This window comes from Protomyctophum parallelum, assembly GCF_964188405.1.
Source record: "Protomyctophum parallelum genome assembly, chromosome: 7".
Classification (NCBI taxonomy): Eukaryota; Metazoa; Chordata; class Actinopteri; order Myctophiformes; family Myctophidae; genus Protomyctophum; species Protomyctophum parallelum.
In genome coordinates, this window is record NC_139705.1 from 34,854,133 (window position 1) to 34,872,691 (window position 18,559).

An 18,559-nucleotide genomic window follows, 5' to 3' on the forward strand; every position below is an offset into this window, starting at 1 on the left:
TCAGTCAGTTGATTCTTCATATCCATATGAAGCGGCCTGGATGATTTGTTAGATTTTTCAAACAGTTATTATATGAGGCGATCTAAAATCCTCCTATGGGGTTTACAATGCAAATAAAAAGTACATGAACCCGTGGATTTGCGCCCTCTACCGATATTGATGTCAGACTTCGGTGCTCTATGGGGGGGAAAAAACACTGTAGGTCAATTACAAGTCACAATCCATCAGCACCATCTATAGTTTGTTCCATGTGATGTAGAAGTCGTATAGAACATAGCCAAACATACGAGCCATGACACGCTAATACGGTACAAAGAGGACAGAACACCTGCAGACAAGAACACTTGGATACCTTAAGACGGTATAGACGAATCCACGAGGGGATGCCACGGGTGTGGCCATAGCTGCAGTGTACCATCAGTTTTACACCGATTAGTTACACCTGGCCTACAGGTCACCGCTCCATGGATTCGTCTATACATAGAGAGCACTCCAATAATGCTACAGAATGCGAAACCACAGTCACCATTCCCACAGCCACACTCTGAGTCAGTCTACACAGAGGAAGGTTTCCAATTAAAAGGGCATTGACCTTTCAGAAGGAGCCAGGAGAGTTTAATGGGGAGGTGGTCTAAGGCTGAGCCTTACACCGGGGCTCCACCGGGCGTGTCAGCGTCGCGTCTCCGTCACCGTCACAGAATGTTCCCTTTGTAATCAAGGAAGGGTGGTTCCACTGCCCGCGTTGCGTCGCGTCTCCGTCACCATTAAAATTGCCCCGGTTCGTTTTTTGACGCACGCGACGGAGACGCAACGCGCCCGGTGGAGCCCTGGCGTTAGGCATTCAACTGTTTGAGATATTAATGCCGGATTTGTACTTGCGACACGCTGTGAGCTTGTAGATGGGCTATTTCCGGTGCACGACATGGCGCACAACCAAGTATAAATCGCCTCTGATCTGTCTCTTGCGTTATCCCAGGTGCTCCCCGTGTACATGCAAAGCATGTGGGTCTTCACACTTAAGCTCAAACAAGGGACCCATCTTGATTCTGGATTGAACTGTTGATTAGAACCAGCAGTTGAGCTTCCATAATCATTCCCAGATGAAAGTGCCGGACACTCAACTGTTCTATAAGTGCCAAGATGGAGGAAATGTGCTTGGCCACGATGAACAGTGTGATTTACATGCTGTTCACAAATGGCTCCTTTGGAGACGTTACTTATATTACTTTACTATATTACGTTACTATATTATTGTTGTTGTTCTCAGTCAGAAACCTTTAAATTATCTACCCATTTCATCTCAAGTTAATGCCTTATGTTGTCGTATGACAGTATTGCGCAAATATTGTCGATATACAAGCTCACAACGTGTTGCTGCTATGCAATCACAACATGATGTGACAAGTTGTGAGCTCATAGATCAGCTATTTTTTGGAAAAGTAATGCCCAACTGTGGTGATATATTGCCAGGTTTTATATGTGAGTTTATTGGTGTGTTGGTCACCAGAGGCCATTGTTCATGCATGCTTGTGACTGATGCGTTGCTGCCATGTCATTGGGCTTTGTAGCAATTAAACTGTGTGTGTGTGTTTTGTGTGTGTAGATCCTGTTCCAGCTCCGTCATGTTTTGAAGGCCAGGATGGAGCCAGCACCTCAGGCCAACGGAGCTGTGCGCTTTTTTTGCGATCCCACCTTTTGGGCCAAGAACGTGGTAAATTTAGGTGAGAGGTGCTCATTATTAACACAAATATTTCCATATGTTTTATTAATCGCACACAAACTAATCAGAGTTCCAGGCTCTAATTTGAATATAATTTGAATAATAATGATGTAACATATTTTCTATTCTATGAGACTAATCCCACTCATTTAAATCATACATTTGCATAGCAAATCATTGTTAATATTTAAATTTGTTGCAGCAGCCAACAATAATTCACCTGGAGACAAATCAGAAGCACAAACATAACACAGGAATGAATTAAGTTATATTTATTTGTTAAAATAAGTGTTTGTTCAGTAACAGGGGGGTTTCCATCTCTCCACCTCATAACAATTCATCTAAACGGGAGAGAAGAACCAGATGCAAGGTTAACAAGTGAAATTGGAAGTAATGAAGCAACAAAAATAAGCAGATAAAATTGGAACTGGAACTATACATTTTTAGCTGATACATTTGTCCTGATTGGATAAAGGTGGTATCCCGACCTGAAAATGTATTTATCTGTTGGGTTCGAATGAATCGCACGGAAACGATGCCCCCGGCCTGCGAGGACCTTTAGCGTTCTAAAGATGAGAGGAGAAGAATATGGCAGCCAGCCTCGGAGGAGCTGATATTTACCAACCCACTTCCCCCATCTTCTCCCAACTGTAGGCAACCTGGTGATCGAGAAACCCCCTCAGCCGCCCTCGGCGCATCCTCCCAACATGATGGCGGGCCCCCCCATCTCGCCGGGCCAGGTGCACCCGGGCAAACATCCTCCGCAGATCAACCTGGCCCAGCTGCGGCTGCAGCACATGCAGCAGGCTGCCTACGCCCAGCAGAAACAGCAGCAGCATCATCAACAGCAGCACCAACAGCAGCAGCAGCACCAACAGCAGCAGCAGCAGCACCAACAGCAGCAGCTCCAACAGCAACAGCAGCAACAACAACAACAGCACCAACAGCAGCAACAGCACCAACAGCAGCAGCAGCACCAACAGCAGATCCAGCAACAGATGCGCATCGCCTCCCAGTTGTCTCAGCAGCACCCCCGACAAGCCGCTCCGCAGATGGTACAGCAGCAGGTGAGCAGGGCGGCAGGCGGTCTAGCCCTTTTATCAGGGGAATTCAAAAACTAGTACTCTAGAGAGTCTAAGCTGGCAGTCCTACCAGTTTTATCTGTGGAATTCAAAAACTTTACTAGTGCACTAAGCTGGCTGTGAGTGACGATGACAAGTAAAAGTTCTGAAATGTCACCCCATGTCTTCCACACTGATGAAGGCTGGATAGCCGAAACGTCTGTCATTCCATCATGAAAAACTAAAAACGCAGTCTTGGTGTCTTGAGGCCCATTACCTTTTATTTGTGATTTCAATGGGTATCGCGCCATAGGTTAGAGCACAGGTGGTCACAAGAAAAGTTACCCTGTGTCTTTCAACACAAACTTCAAAATTTTCTTCAGATAAATATTTACCTCTTCAGGGTTAGGGTTATTTTTTGCATTGACCGAATGAACCCTGTAGCATCGTGTTTCAGTAATAATAAACATTCCTTTCCATTGCAATGGTTTGATATTGTACTGTCACATGCATGTTGTTGACCAGATGCAGGGTGTGTTCTGCCACATACATGTTGTTGACCAGATGCAGGGTGTGTTCTGACACATGCATGTTGTTGACCAGATGCAGGGTGTGTTCTGCTACATGCATGTTGTTGACCAGATGCAGGGTGTGTTCTGCCACATGCATGTTGTGGACCAGATGCAGGGTGTGTTCTGACACATACATGTTGTTGACCAGATGCAGGGTGTGTTCTGCTACATACATGTTGTTGACCAGATGCAGGGTGTGTTCTGACACATGCATGATGTTGACCAGATGCAGGGTGTGTTCTGACACATACATGTTGTTGACCAGATGCAGGGTGTGTTCTGACACATGCATGTTGTTGACCAGATGCAGGGTGTGTTCTGACACATACATGTTGTTGACCAGATGCAGGGTGTGTTCTGCTACATGCATGTTGTTGACCAGATGCAGGGTGTGTTCTGCTACATACATGTTGTTGACCAGATGCAGGGTGTGTTCTGACACATACATGTTGTTGACCAGATGCAGGGTGTGTTCTGACACATGCATGTTGTTGACCAGATGCAGGGTGTGTTCTGCTACATGCATGTTGTTGACCAGATGCAGGGTGTGTTCTGCTACATACATGTTGTTGACCAGATGCAGGGTGTGTTCTGACAGACTGACACATACATGTTGTTGACCAGATGCAGGGTGTGTTCTGACACATGCATGTTGTTGACCAGATGCAGGGTGTGTTCTGACACATACATGTTGTTGACCAGATGCAGGGTGTGTTCTGCCACATGCATGTTGTTGACCAGATGCAGGGTGTGTTCCGACACATGCATGTTGTTGACCAGATGCAGGGTGTGTTCTGACACATACATGTTGTTGACCAGATGCAGGGTGTGTTCTGCCACATACATGTTGTTGACCAGATGCAGGGTGTGTTCCGACACATGCATGTTGTTGACCAGATGCAGGGTGTGTTCTGCTACATGCATGTTGTTGACCAGATGCAGGGTGTGTTCTGACACATGCATGTTGTTGACCAGATGCAGGGTGTGTTCTGACACATACATGTTGTTGACCAGATGCAGGGTGTGTTCTGACACATGCATGTTGTTGACCAGATGCAGGGTGTGTTCTGCCACATGCATGTTGTTGACCAGATGCAGGGTGTGTTCTGCTACATACATGTTGTTGACCAGATGCAGGGTGTGTTCTGCCACATGCATGTTGTTGACCAGATGCAGGGTGTGTTCTAACACATGCATGTTGTTGACCAGATGCAGGGTGTGTTCCGACACATGCATGTTGTTGACCAGATGCAGGGTGTGTTCTGCTACATGCATGTTGTTGACCAGATGCAGGGTGTGTTCTGACAGACTGACACATGCATGTTGTTGACCAGATGCAGGGTGTGTTCTGACACATGCATGTTGTTGACCAGATGCAGGGTGTGTTCTGACACATGCATGTTGTTGACCAGATGCAGGGTGTGTTCTGCTACATGCATGTTGTTGACCAGATGCAGGGTGTGTTCCGACACATGCATGTTGTTGACCAGATGCAGGGTGTGTTCCGACACATGCATGTTGTTGACCAGATGCAGGGTGTGTTCTGACACATGCATGTTGTTGACCAGATGCAGGGTGTGTTCTGCCACATGCATGTTGTTGACCAGATGCAGGGTGTGTTCCGACACATGCATGTTGTTGACCAGATGCAGGGTGTGTTCTGACACATACATGTTGTTGACCAGATGCAGGGTGTGTTCTGCCACATACATGTTGTTGACCAGATGCAGGGTGTGTTCCGACACATGCATGTTGTTGACCAGATGCAGGGTGTGTTCTGCTACATGCATGTTGTTGACCAGATGCAGGGTGTGTTCTGACACATGCATGTTGTTGACCAGATGCAGGGTGTGTTCTGACACATACATGTTGTTGACCAGATGCAGGGTGTGTTCTGACACATGCATGTTGTTGACCAGATGCAGGGTGTGTTCTGCCACATGCATGTTGTTGACCAGATGCAGGGTGTGTTCTGCTACATACATGTTGTTGACCAGATGCAGGGTGTGTTCTGCCACATGCATGTTGTTGACCAGATGCAGGGTGTGTTCTAACACATGCATGTTGTTGACCAGATGCAGGGTGTGTTCCGACACATGCATGTTGTTGACCAGATGCAGGGTGTGTTCTGCTACATGCATGTTGTTGACCAGATGCAGGGTGTGTTCTGACAGACTGACACATGCATGTTGTTGACCAGATGCAGGGTGTGTTCTGACACATGCATGTTGTTGACCAGATGCAGGGTGTGTTCTGACACATGCATGTTGTTGACCAGATGCAGGGTGTGTTCTGCTACATGCATGTTGTTGACCAGATGCAGGGTGTGTTCCGACACATGCATGTTGTTGACCAGATGCAGGGTGTGTTCCGACACATGCATGTTGTTGACCAGATGCAGGGTGTGTTCTGACACATGCATGTTGTTGACCAGATGCAGGGTGTGTTCTGACACATACATGTTGTTGACCAGATGCAGGGTGTGTTCTGACACATGCATGTTGTTGACCAGATGCAGGGTGTGTTCTGACACATACATGTTGTTGACCAGATGCAGGGTGTGTTCTGACACATACATGTTGTTGACCAGATGCAGGGTGTGTTCTGACACATGCATGTTGTTGACCAGATGCAGGGTGTGTTCTGACACATGCATGTTGTTGACCAGATGTTGGGTGTTCCGCAAGTCCTAGTCGCCATCTGGATAGTTGTACAAGTGTACAATAAAGCCTTTCCAGTCAGCTCCTTTTTCTTGTGAGTTCCTGACTCTGATTGTACTTTTTAAACTAAAGAGCCTTGCGTACAATAGAGCATCAAGCCTTGTAGCAGATCTACCATCTCACACCGTTTCACAGTGCGACGTGTTGTGAGTTTGTTTGTTTGCTTCCGGTTGTTTTTAGGATTGTTTTTATTATTCTTTTACTTGTTTATAAAGCTCTCAATGGTCTCGCACCTTCCAGTTCCAACCTACATGGCTGCCTGCCTAAATATGTCCCAAACCACCAACTAAAAAACACAGTGAAGCAGCTTTCTGCTTATATATTTAAAAAATATATAAGAAAGCAGATCTACAAGCTCACAATGGCACTCTCAGCGACTCCTGAGGCTACTTTACTTTACATGGTTCAGTCAGTTTAAATCGACACATTACAGTATGCACTATGCAGGTAATGTGTTGACTTAACCTGACTGAACTGTTTGCTTGCTTATAGCAGCTTTAATCATGTTACCAAGATTGCCTTTTTCACCTTAGAAATATTGCACAAATGTTTTTTCTGCAATTACTTCAATGGGCTTTTTTCTGGACTTCCAAAGAAAACAACTGACCGATTACAATTTGAGAGAACATATTACTCCAGTTTTAGCTTCACTGCATTGGCTTCCGGTTGTTTTTAGGATTGATTTTATAATTATTTTACTTGTTACTTGCACAAGCAGAGCGTGCAAGTAATGTTATCAGTCAGGTGCTACGATGCGTATGTCCGGGGCCAGTATATGTTATGACGTCATATGCTGGCACGAAGCTGACCGTGCAGGTATGTTTTCCGTCATGCTACGAAGCATATGTCCCATGACGTGAACGTGATGAAGATATGTACCAATGTCCCTTAGAATGCATATGATATGATGTCATATGCTGGCCCCGGACATACGGAAGCAGACCGTGCAGGTATGTTTTCCGCGGATGTCCCATGACGTGATGAAGATTATGTACCAATGCCAGGGTATAATTGGTTTACAATGGTGACGTAATGATGATATGTTTCAGTGTTGGGGACATACGCATCAAACCACCCGAGTAACCACATTATACCACTAATCACTCCGAAATTACATAGACAACGGTATCATGCAAAATAGTAGATCTACAAGCTCTGCTCACAATGTGTCGATGCGATTCATTGTGAGCTTGTACATGCTGTTTCTTATATATTATATATAATCTAGAATCTACATGCTCACAATGGCACTCTCAGCGACTCCTGAGGCTACTTTACTTTACATGGTTCAGTCAGTTTAAATCAACATATTACAGTATGCAGGTAATGTGTTGACTTAACCTGACTGAACTTACATTATTATATTAAGTAAAGCAGCCTCAGGTAGTCTGAGAATCTCGTCAGTGTTTTAACATAGTCAACTCAATAGTGCATAACATCAAAGAAACACCAATGTAAAAATGTCTTAAACAGTGGCTCAATTTCAGCTTTATTATTGTGCTGCAAACAGAATTATTTCTGCCTGGTGCAAATATGGTGCAAGCGGTCTCTACTGTGATGGCTTTCTGCCTGGTGCAAATATGGTGCCAGTGGTCTCTACTGTGATGGCTTTCTGTCTGGTGCAAATATGGTGCCAGTGGTCTCTACTGTGATGGCTTTCTGTCTGGTGCAAATATGGTGCCAGTGGTCTCTACTGTGATGGCTTTCTGTCTGGTGCAAATATGGTGCAAGCGGTCTCTACTGTGATGGCTTTCTGTCTGGTGCAAATATGGTGCAAGCGGTCTCTACTGTGATGGCTTTCTGTCTGGTGCAAATATGGTGCAAGCGGTCTCTACTGTGATGGCTTTCTGTCTGGTGCAAATATGGTGCCAGTGGTCTCTACTGTGATGGCTTTCTGTCTGGTGCAAATATGGTGCCAGCGGTCTCTACTGTGAGCCTGTGATGGCTTTCTGTCTGGTGCAAATATGGTGCAAGCGGTCTCTACTGTGATGGCTTTCTGTCAGGTGCAAATATGGTGCAAGCGGTCTCTACTGTGATGGCTTTCTGTCTGGTGCAAATATGGTGCCAGTGGTCTCTACTGTGATGGCTTTCTGTCTGGTGCAAATATGGTGCAAGCGGTCTGTCTCTACTGTGATGGTTTTCTGTCTGGTGCAAATATGGTGCCAGTGGTCTCTATTGTGATGGCTTTCTGTCTGGTGCAAATATGGTGCAAGCGGTCTCTACTGTGATGGCTTTCTGTCTGGTGCAAATATGGTGCAAGCGGTCTCTACTGTGATGGCTTTCTGCCTGGTGCAAATATGGTGCAAGCGGTCTCTACTGTGATGGCTTTCTGTCTGGTGCAAATATGGTGCCAGCGGTCTCTACTGTGATGGCTGCAGTCACTTGGCTTCAGATTGAACAGGCTCACGAGTCAGACACGCTTCCCTGTTTTTTCCTACCCGATTTCGCACCAGTGAGGGGAGGGAGGGGCGCTAGTTTATACAGTTGGTTGAATCGTCGAAACTCCTGCATTTGATCATCCATTTATTCCATTAGATGTCACCATAGACCATTTTATGATTTTAATCTGTATTCTTCTTGGGAAAAATATAAAAACCCATTCACTTTCCCCCGTAGAAGTTTCCAAAAGTATTTATTTAAAGGCATTTAAGCCTCGGGCCAGGCCAACAGCCCAGTTGACAAATCATGACGATAAAGAAAAGTGTTGTACCCTGCTCTTTTTTTCTTCTTTCTAATTAGTTGTTCGTAGACGTAGAGTTGCTGGCCGGCTCCATATATGCAGGTCTAGGTGATGATCCAGTCTTCTCCATGTATGGTTATCCAGGGTTGGATGAGGTCAGTGTCGTGATCTTCATATATGGAGATGGTCATATATGGTGGCGAGGCATGTCACGAGGGGTGATGTCATGAGGTGTGACCATATATGGAGGCGTGATGTCACGAGGCGTGACCATATATGGAGGTGTGATGTCACAAGGCGTGACCCCATATGGAGGCATGGGGTTGACTAATTGACGAACGGGAGATGCAGGTTTTCAAAGTAAATGTATCTGTCACATTTTTAAGATTCCATTCCGATTGGATAGGATTGGCTTTCAAACGTTGCGGGAGGAGCCCGTTTTGCACAAAATTCCAGTCATAAATCATAAATTCAGTGTCACAAGACTCCCAAGTATGCCAAAGAAGAACCTCCTCCACCGCATATTCTTAGAATAGGCCTCATGCGTGGTGGCCCTACAACATCCCACGTCATGTTTGGCCTAGAACTCCTGAACCATAGGTCGTAAAGTCATTCTCTTGGATTCCTTTGGACCATGCCACAAGTTCTCATACAGGCACTGCTCATTTTTGCCAGGCTAGATTTTCCGCCATTTCGAGTTTTTCCTGACACTCATTTTGTTACTACTCTTACAAATTACTATTTAAAATAAATAATACAATAAGAAAGAAACAGGCCTGGGCTGTGGCTCAGCGGTCCAGGCACCTTGGCTGATAATCAAGTCTGGCAGTGTGCCACGGGTTTGACTCCCGATCAGGGCTCGACGCTTAGCATTTTTCCAAGTAGCATGTGTGCGCCTAAGTTGAAAAATCTAGTAGCACACAAATTATTTTAGGAGCACGATGAAAAATGATGTATTTTTAAGGGGCGCTAGCCCCTCCTATATACAGCCTTTGTCCCCACACATCTCAAAATGAGCCATTGACAATCAACAGAGAAATTACGTCAATTCTGCTAAATATGACATAAATTAAACGCCATTGACATTTAAGGGAAAATGTATGTCATGTAAACGAGCAAATCAGCTAACCAATCACAGGCAACAGGCATTCTGATTGGCCAGTATGAGATGATATCTGATGATGTATGATGACAAGAGCACCCCTCACTTAACATGGGTGTGATTTTTCTTTAATTAAGTGATATGAGGTAGGGGTGGAAAATAATATGCTGAAAAGATAGTGATATAATATTTTGACAATTATCACAAAATAGTGATATTTGCGAACGCAGTGAGCACTAACTATGAGACCCTGCAGATCATGTCTGTGTGTGTGTATGTCTGTCTGTCCCGCTGTGACACCACCCGCCCGCCACCAGAGGGCGCAGCTGTAGCACACACACACACACACACACACCCACACACACACACACACCAGAGGGCGCAGCTGTAGCACACACACACACACACACACACACACACACACACACACACACACACACACACAACCACACACACACACACACACACACTGCGTTCGCTTCCCGCGTTTGCGCGTCTTACTTGTCATCATGATATCATTGTTATGTTTGTTTTCATATAATCTATATAATCAATTTGTTTTATGCTAATACTTTGTAGATAGATCGATAGTAGCTCTGTTCCATACCTCTAATACGTGCAACACATTAGAGCTATGGACCAGAGCTAGATAGATAATATGTTGCTCATGGATTGATAGACAGGCTATCCGTTTTTATCCTGCTGTTCTGTCATGTTAGTGTGACATTCAGACAGTGCAGAGGCTGCTCGATGATGAATTAGTATTGTAACATTCTCTTTGGCTTTGACTGACTGACTGACTATTAATACGGTAATCCAGCCAGTTCGGTCATTCGCATTATCATTTATGCTGGGCACACGCTTTTGTAAGCAAACGCTAAGCAAGGGTTGTTTTTGATAAACATCAATCCGTCCACTCCGTGTGTGTGTGCGCGCGTGCGTGCACGGCTGTACGCTGTTTCACCCGCGTTTGGTTAAAAGTAAGTTACGTTTGAACTTTGAACATTACAAACAAACTTTGCAAATAACGTTTCGGGGTCCAAGCAATTCCCTCTGAATCTGTGCTATCATGCTAATGCTATCCTGCTGAGTTCGCTCCGTCTTCGCTGCTGACAGTCAGCAAGCAGTGACGGGGAAGAGAACGGAGAACACAGTGAGGGGAGGGGCGGTGGGAGCAAAGGGGACATATCTTCAAATGAACACCGCATTGAGCCTCGACACGTTGTTAGCTTGTAGCTCTGCTCTTTTTGGCGAACGACACCGCCGTTCAGAAATATACATTTAGGTATAGAACCGCGACTATAGAATGTGCACTTGCTGTAGACAGAGACTTGTCTTTATCACGATTGAATCGCACGGTGATATTTTTTGTCGCAAATGCGAGTACCTAGTCGCACTGTCGAGCCCTGCTCCCGATCCCGACGGCCTTTACTGCATGTCACCCACCCATCTCTCTCCCCATTTCCTGTCAGCCTACCTCTATAAAAAATATAAAATTAAGGCGAAAGCCACAAAAAAACAAAAGAAACAAAAGACAAAAGAAACAAACAAAACATGTAACAATTGTCGTACAATCCAATAAATGTCTGTTACTACAAAATACTCTTACTGGTATAGATGTACTAGTACCTACCACCTGCACTGGTGAATACTGCTATGGATGTAGTGTACTGGTGCAATCACAGATAAAAATAAATGACAATAGAGCATTTGATGTTTATAATATAAGGTCCCATTCTCACTTATGAGAATTCGTTCACTTATTTGAATGCCATTTGTGTAAAGATTTGCAAGTGAACAATTGTGGGTTTGTGTGCGTCCCTCCCCAGCCCCCACGGCTCATCAGCATGCAGCAGCTCCCGAGGGGCCCCGGGGGTATGAACGGCGGGCCGCCTGGGCCCCACATGTACTCCTCGTCCCATCACATGCGTCTGCCGGGGCTGCCCCCTCCGGGCCGCATGCCCACGGCCCAGCCGCGCCACAATGGCCAGCAGTACCCAAGCATGATGCAGCCGCAGCTGCAGAGACAGGTCAGTGCACACATGTCCCCCCCCCCCCCCCCCTCTCAAACGCACACTAACGAGAAATAGGCTTTTTCGTTTTTACCTGTGGTGTCTTTCTCTCTTGCAAACATACTCACTGCAGCTACTGTTTGATTTAACAAATGATTTACGATCATTGCAATTGTATAACTGCCATAAATGCTGTTGTGTTATCTCAGCTGTGGTTGATACATGTGGCGAGGCAGGGTAGAGTTGGGTGCTGTATAGAATGAATTGGTGTCATTTCATGATTGTTAGATGATATCCAAATGAACAGCTCAACTTCATTTATTTATCTCTTTAATAATTGTTTACACAAGCAGCAGTGTTTATCAGGTTGACAACCTAAGCTAATTTGACTGCCATTGTTGAATACTGAGCTTGAGTGATAAAGACCCCAAACAAGGTTTTCAAGCTAAAGTGCTATTTCATATGAATGCCAGTGTTGCTTGTTTTGTGCCTGTGAAATATATACGTGTGTTGTTTCTGGCCCCAAAAGACTTGGAGGTTTTGTAACCTTGTTAGCTGTCCTTTTGATTTTAACAATCCAATAGAAGCACAGTTGATTTGGCAGATGTAATTGACTCTGAATTAGATTTGGCAGGAGCTCTCTTGACAGTACACTGTCAACATCTTCTACCCTCCTTAACTCAGCCTCACCTACATGTATCCACACATTGAAAGCTGCTTTTCTTTGGGATTTATTTGCTCGTGTTAAGAGAAATCTATGTCTCTAAACATCGATGCTATGCATGCATGGCCACGGTAATAGCGACCTGCACTATATCCGGACAATCTTTCTTTGTGTCCAGATGTCTATAGAATCAGAGATGAGCCACCAAAGGTTTCGTTTCTTACTGCAATCAGGGGTTTGGCACTTTTTTTCCTACTTTGATATTTGTGTGTCTTGTGCAGCATGCATGTGTCCTTCTCACCGTCAATGCATGCACCCTTTTTCACAACACATACATTGATACAATCCAACAAGTTACCCGGCTAATTCCGCGTTGTCGTTTTCAGCATTCTAACCCGGGGCACGCGGGGCCTTTCCCAGTGGCGTCGCTCCACAACGCCAACCCCACCAGCCCCACCAGCGCCAGCATGGCTAGCGCCCATGCCCACCGGGGTCCTGCAAGCCCCATCCTAGGTCCCATCGAGCTCATCCCGTCCGTCACCAACCCCGAGAACCTCCCTTGCTTACCCGAGATCCCACCCATTCAGGTAATTAACCCCTGGCCCTGCGTTTGTTCTCTGGTTTCCTGTGGGATGCACCTTCCCTTTTTAATTTGGTCACAAGTCTGTGTCTGGTACAGCCTAGGTGTTGCACAACGAAATTATGGTGCGCGGTGTACGGGCACTGTGGGCCAGTCGGTAGCACTGTCACCTCAAAGCTAGAACGTCCTGGATTCAATTCACGCCGGGGACGCTGTGGGCGTGTTCTGTCCTCTGCGTCCTCAGTGCCCATACCCTAGGTGGGGTTGGCAAAATGGCCGTGTGGAGTTTGCATGTTCTCCCCGTGTCCCCTAGGGTAGGTACCCTCACAAAATACATGCAGTAATCCTGAACTCTATACTGCCTCTCTCTGGCCAGCCGGGGCACCTGATGGAGGGGAAAGGAATTGGTTGGAATAACGTGTTCCTTCCACACGCGACGTCCAACCGGGGGAACCCCCCCCCCCTGTCAGGTGAAAAGAAGTAGCTTGGACTCCTCATGCATTGAAGGAAGCATGAGGTCAGTCTGTTGCTCTCCCCAGGTTGGCAGAGGAAGTGTAGCGCACAGGATTACATTAGACAATTGAAACTGGGTGAAAAAAATGGTTTATGAAAAATAGTGCGATAAAATATATATATATATATATATATATATATACAGTATATAAATTACTTAAATAAATAAAATAATTTGCCTATGATGACATGCTCAAAGTGGCATTTTAACCAGGTTGATGGTTAAAATACATTTGTTTTGGCTGAGAGATGGAGTGAGTTGTTATGCGCACAAACAATACACATGACTTTGCACAAGCATGAGGAATATGTTGGTAGATGTATTGAAGCACCGAATTAAAGAAGTTGGAATGAGCACTGATGAATGAGGATGTCATACTAAATTTGTCTAGAATCAATCATCGATATCTGCAGGTTTCTAATATACGCTAGGCTAGATTACACATACAGAATTGTATCCAAACATGAATGCCCAAATGGCTAAAACAAGAAAATCAATCTGCTCTAGGCTGGGGGCTCTCAGTAAAAAATATCCATCTGCATACAATTGACAAAACACTCTGCCTCTGAAACATCCAGTCTTGAATCTGGTTTCTCTCTTTATCATTTGTGCGTCCGTGTGTGTGTGTGTGTGTGTGTGTGTGTGTGTGTGTGTGTGTGTGTGTGTGTGTGTGTGTGTGTGTGTGTCTGTCTTACCACTGTGTTCTTTTGGCACCACCAGTTGGAGGACGCGGGCTCCAGCAACCTGGGCCACATTCTTAATCGCTACCTCGCAGCCAGCACACATTCCCTGCTGGGGGGTCTGGGAGGTCTGGACATGAATCTCTCTCCTCTACCCGTCACACACTCTCCAGGCTCATCAGGTAGAAACACCTTCTACAGTCAGTCAGACAGACAGACACGATGCTTCATTGTTGTCGGACACATGGTTACCAAAAATGGGTTCCTATCTTGAAGGGTAACAAAAAATGATGACATAGTCACAATGTGTCAGGTGAAACAGGCGCTGTCTCTGTTGTCCCCCTTGTCTTTGTTTTCCCTCATATTATTATTGTTATTATTTTAGTGTATGTGTGTTTACACTCAGAGTTAAATGAAATTGAACACTGGCTTTTGGCCATGTAGACTGGGGTCCCAGTCCAGATATGAAAACCATAATGAAATGGCCTAGGCTAATTTCTATCAATTTAATTTGGGGGTCCTTGAAATTAAAATGGCTAAGAATCAATGGGTTAAACTGTAGACTATAGTTAATTCACAGATTAATACGATAACATAGCACATACGGTAACCATTTTTGAAACAAGGCTTGGTTTAGAAAAGCCTATATTTCACGCTAAAGTAATATATTAATAACATATAAATGTAGGTTTTAAGGCTAGAATGGCATTGTAAAGAAGTCGACTAGTGACCGATGAGATTGTCTCTCCTTCATTGCGGGACTGCAGGACTCTGGAGATAGATAGTTAGTTGTGAATGATCAGCTTCAGTCAGTTTTTTATATGACAGTGTTGCATGCGTGCTCAAGCGAGGTGATCAAGCAAACTCAAAACTACCGGTAGATTACTCAATTTAAAAGACAATGCATGTTTAAATGAATATACTGATTTGATCGTCACATTTTTTGTATTAATGATAAACTGTCTTGTGATGAATAGTTTAAAAATCCCTAATCTTCGGTACAGTTCAACTTTGGCTTTCACCAGCTTCCGATCTCTGCTCCACTTCAACCCGGTGTCTCTCTCTCTCTCTCTCTCTCTCTGTCACTCTCTCTACATGCATAGGTCTGTCCAACAACCACACTCCAGCACGTCCTTCCAGCACGTCCAGCACAGGCAGCAGGGGCAGGTAAGAAACAGGCCCCAAAACACACAACAGACGCAAACAATCTGGACAGATTCTCCAAGGGAACCAGGCGGAGTTGTTCTGGTCCCTGAGGAAGGCCAGGTCACTGCCTATGTCCCTCTACTCAGTAGATGAACCGTTTGCCCTCATTGCGGGCAGAGGCAGGAGCATAGCAAGGGGTGGTCACTTCCATGGTTGGTGGTGATGAGCTCAAGGTTGTTGGCAAAGCACTATAACATCTGTGAGTGACCAGTGGCACTGTTTGTGTAACTGCCGTTACACATCCTTTAAAGTTTCCCTAGAAAAATATCTGATTTTCTGAAAATCCCTGTGAGGAGAGCAAGTCTAGTGTCAACAAACTGTTGTGAACAAGGCACTGATAATCTTGAAATCTTGAAAGCTTGCATCGCCAGAAATGGTGTAAAGCTTCTCAACAGTGTAGTTACTACAGGGCAGTTTTCACTCACACAGAGATCTATAGTTTATTTGAAAGCAGATTTGAAAGTTTTGTCTGTAGCTGTGGTCTTTTTTTGCCACCATTTCATACTCTTAAAGTAATACTTGACACATTATTCGTCATAGGTTGCATGTCTGTAACATCCACATTTCTTGCCAATGAAACCGCAACACACCCAGTGACATCACCCAGTGACATCAGAATGTGTCACTGGGTTGACACACAGTGACACATTCTGACATCACTGGGTCACCACCCAGTAAGGTACTTTAGTGTGATATGTTGTGTGACATCACTGGGTGACATATGTGTGCATTCTGGTAATACTTCCAATAATGATTACACATTTATGAAGTGAGTGAGAGCACACCTTATCCGCATAGCTTTTAAACAGCATCTCCATTGCAGATTCAGAGTTCAGATGAAACAATCTCCATAACTAACTGGCAATTCAGATGCGCAGTAAAGAGATAATTATTGTTCTATCTATGAACACACATGACTATTAATTGTCAAGTAAACGGGTACCGTAATCTGACGTTAATATATCCAATAACGAGTGGTAGCATAAGCACACCTAAGGAATGCCACGTGTCCACACTAACTCTACGATCCTCGTTTCCTTTCTGCTTTATTCAGGAAGGTGGGGGCTTAAGGCTTATGTTATGAGCACAGTGCTCACTTGCATTAGCTCAGACCCCTTATTATGAGCACAGTGCTCACTTGCATTAGCTCAGACCCCTTATTATGAGCACAGTGCTCACTTGCATTAGCTCAGACCCCTTAGCTATCATTACAACCAGTTACATTTGCTCAGCGATGCAGTACAAACTCACAAATGATTTACGATAGTCTGGTGCACGGCGGCTCACGGCGGCTACATATAAAGCCGTTTTGCTTCAATTCCCCATCACTGGAGATAACACGGAAGCTGCAAAGCATTTTGTGGTGAAAATAAAATGAATATTTTATATTTTATGTTTTAATATGCGTCTTCCCGCTAAAACCTTTTATGGACACAGTTGAGCAATGCTTTGTCTTTATTAACTGAAATCATTCCTGTGAATTTAGATAGAGAGGAGGTGATTATCAATTATAATTCTCCTCTTTTATTCTTGAAGGATCCATTTAAAAGGAGATTTTTTCAGTACCTTGACTTTGATGTCCTCTGCTGGTTGGAAATGTGAACTGCACAAATGAAAACCGATTGTACTATATTCATTGATTGTCTTGTGTGTGTTAGCTGTAGCTCAGCGGGCAGGTTGGTGCCCGCCACCAGTGCTCCAACAGAGCAGGTGAGGGTGAAACAGGAGCCTGGGGCCGAGGACTACAGCTGCCAAAACACCGGCACCTCCTCCAATGTGAAGATGGAGCGAGAGAAGGATGCTGGGAGGAGCGCCTGCATGGTATATGATACATAGACACTCATTTTTAGCATAGATCACGAGTCCTAGCAAACTCGGGACACCCTATTTTTACCTTGTAAGTCAAAGATGATGTATTTTCAACTGACATTTCTGGGCATTGTAAACGGATGAAAAAGTAAATACCCCTTTTTCCCGTATAACGCGGTTTCAATGTCTTTGAATTAGTATACCCATCTTCTATCAATCAAGTATAGAGTTTTTCTCGTTGAAAAGCGTTGTTCATGTTCATCATATGGCAAATCTATCCTGTCTCATTTCTGCTTGTGTAAACCTCTCCCTCCCCAGATGAGCAGTCCTGAGAGCATGAGTCCTCTGGCGGTGCCGGGCGTGCCGTCCTCAGGCCTGGACGTCCACCAGACCCAAGGGGAGCGCATCAAGACAGAGCCTGGCACTGAGACGTCCTGCGCGGGCGTCCCCTCCACTTGGTCATCCACCACGACGTCCACGGGCGTCCCCTCCACTTGGTCATCCACCACGACGTCCATGGGCGTCCCCTCCACTTGGTCATCCACCACGACGTCCACGGGCGTCCCCTCCACTTGGTCATCCACCACGACGTCCACGGGCGTCCCCTCCACCTGGACATCCACCACAACGTTCGCGACATCTTTCCTGAACAACGTTGCCGCCGCGGACATGCCGCTGACAAACGGCAACTCCTCGGACAAAGGGACGGCGGAGAACGCGGGGGGAGTGTCCGCGGCCGACGCCACCACCAATTCCGGCGTGAAGGAGGACGACCCCAACGAGGACTGGTGCGCCGTGTGCGTCAACGGCGGTGACCTGCTGTGCTGCGACCGCTGTCCCAAAGTGTTCCACATGAAGTGTCATGTCCCGACCATCAAAATCTTCCCCAGGTAGGTGGTCTGTGTGTGATTACTGATTAGCTCACTAAGCTCAGTACCCTTTAACAACTTATGCCCTATTTTATACTTGGTTGTGTGAGCTTACAGATCTGCTATTTTCGGTCCACAACACTTGTCGTACGATGGAGCACAAATTGAGCATTACCCTCTCCCCCGCCTCTCAGGGGTGACTTCCTCTGTACGTTCTGTCGGAACCTGACCAATCCGGAGATCGAGTACACCGATGACACGAAGAAAGCCAAGGCGGCTGACCATGCTCTGGGACATGAGGACCGGCGGGTCAGTAACACTGCCACACAGACAGTACAACACACAGCCGTGAGTCTCTGTGACACCATGA

General features: G+C 45.5%; 1 protein-coding gene across 9 annotated transcripts in view; it reads left to right on the top strand.

Moving 5' to 3' along the window:
- trim33 (tripartite motif containing 33) overlaps positions 1 to 18,559 on the top strand; it is a gene marked incomplete at its 5' end in the record, with an annotated part of 39,162 nt that overhangs the window by 13,843 nt on the left and 6,760 nt on the right. For 3 of the 9 annotated variants that reach the window (XM_083769390.1, XM_083769386.1, XM_083769384.1), the window contains 10 exons: positions 1,604 to 1,720; positions 2,371 to 2,787; positions 11,685 to 11,885; positions 12,710 to 12,766; positions 12,918 to 13,118; positions 14,346 to 14,487; positions 15,409 to 15,472; positions 17,170 to 17,332; positions 17,639 to 18,210; positions 18,384 to 18,498. In XM_083769390.1, the coding sequence (XP_083625516.1) occupies positions 1,604 to 1,720; positions 2,371 to 2,787; positions 11,685 to 11,885; positions 12,710 to 12,766; positions 12,918 to 13,118; positions 14,346 to 14,487; positions 15,409 to 15,472; positions 17,170 to 17,332; positions 17,639 to 18,210; positions 18,384 to 18,498 (2,049 nt within the window). Of the gene's footprint in view, positions 1 to 1,603; positions 1,722 to 2,370; positions 2,788 to 11,684; positions 11,886 to 12,709; positions 12,767 to 12,917; positions 13,119 to 14,345; positions 14,488 to 15,408; positions 15,473 to 17,169; positions 17,333 to 17,638; positions 18,211 to 18,383; positions 18,499 to 18,559 lie in introns of all 9 variants that reach the window. The other 6 variants (XM_083769391.1, XM_083769385.1, XM_083769388.1 and 3 more) reach the window with 4 other exon arrangements.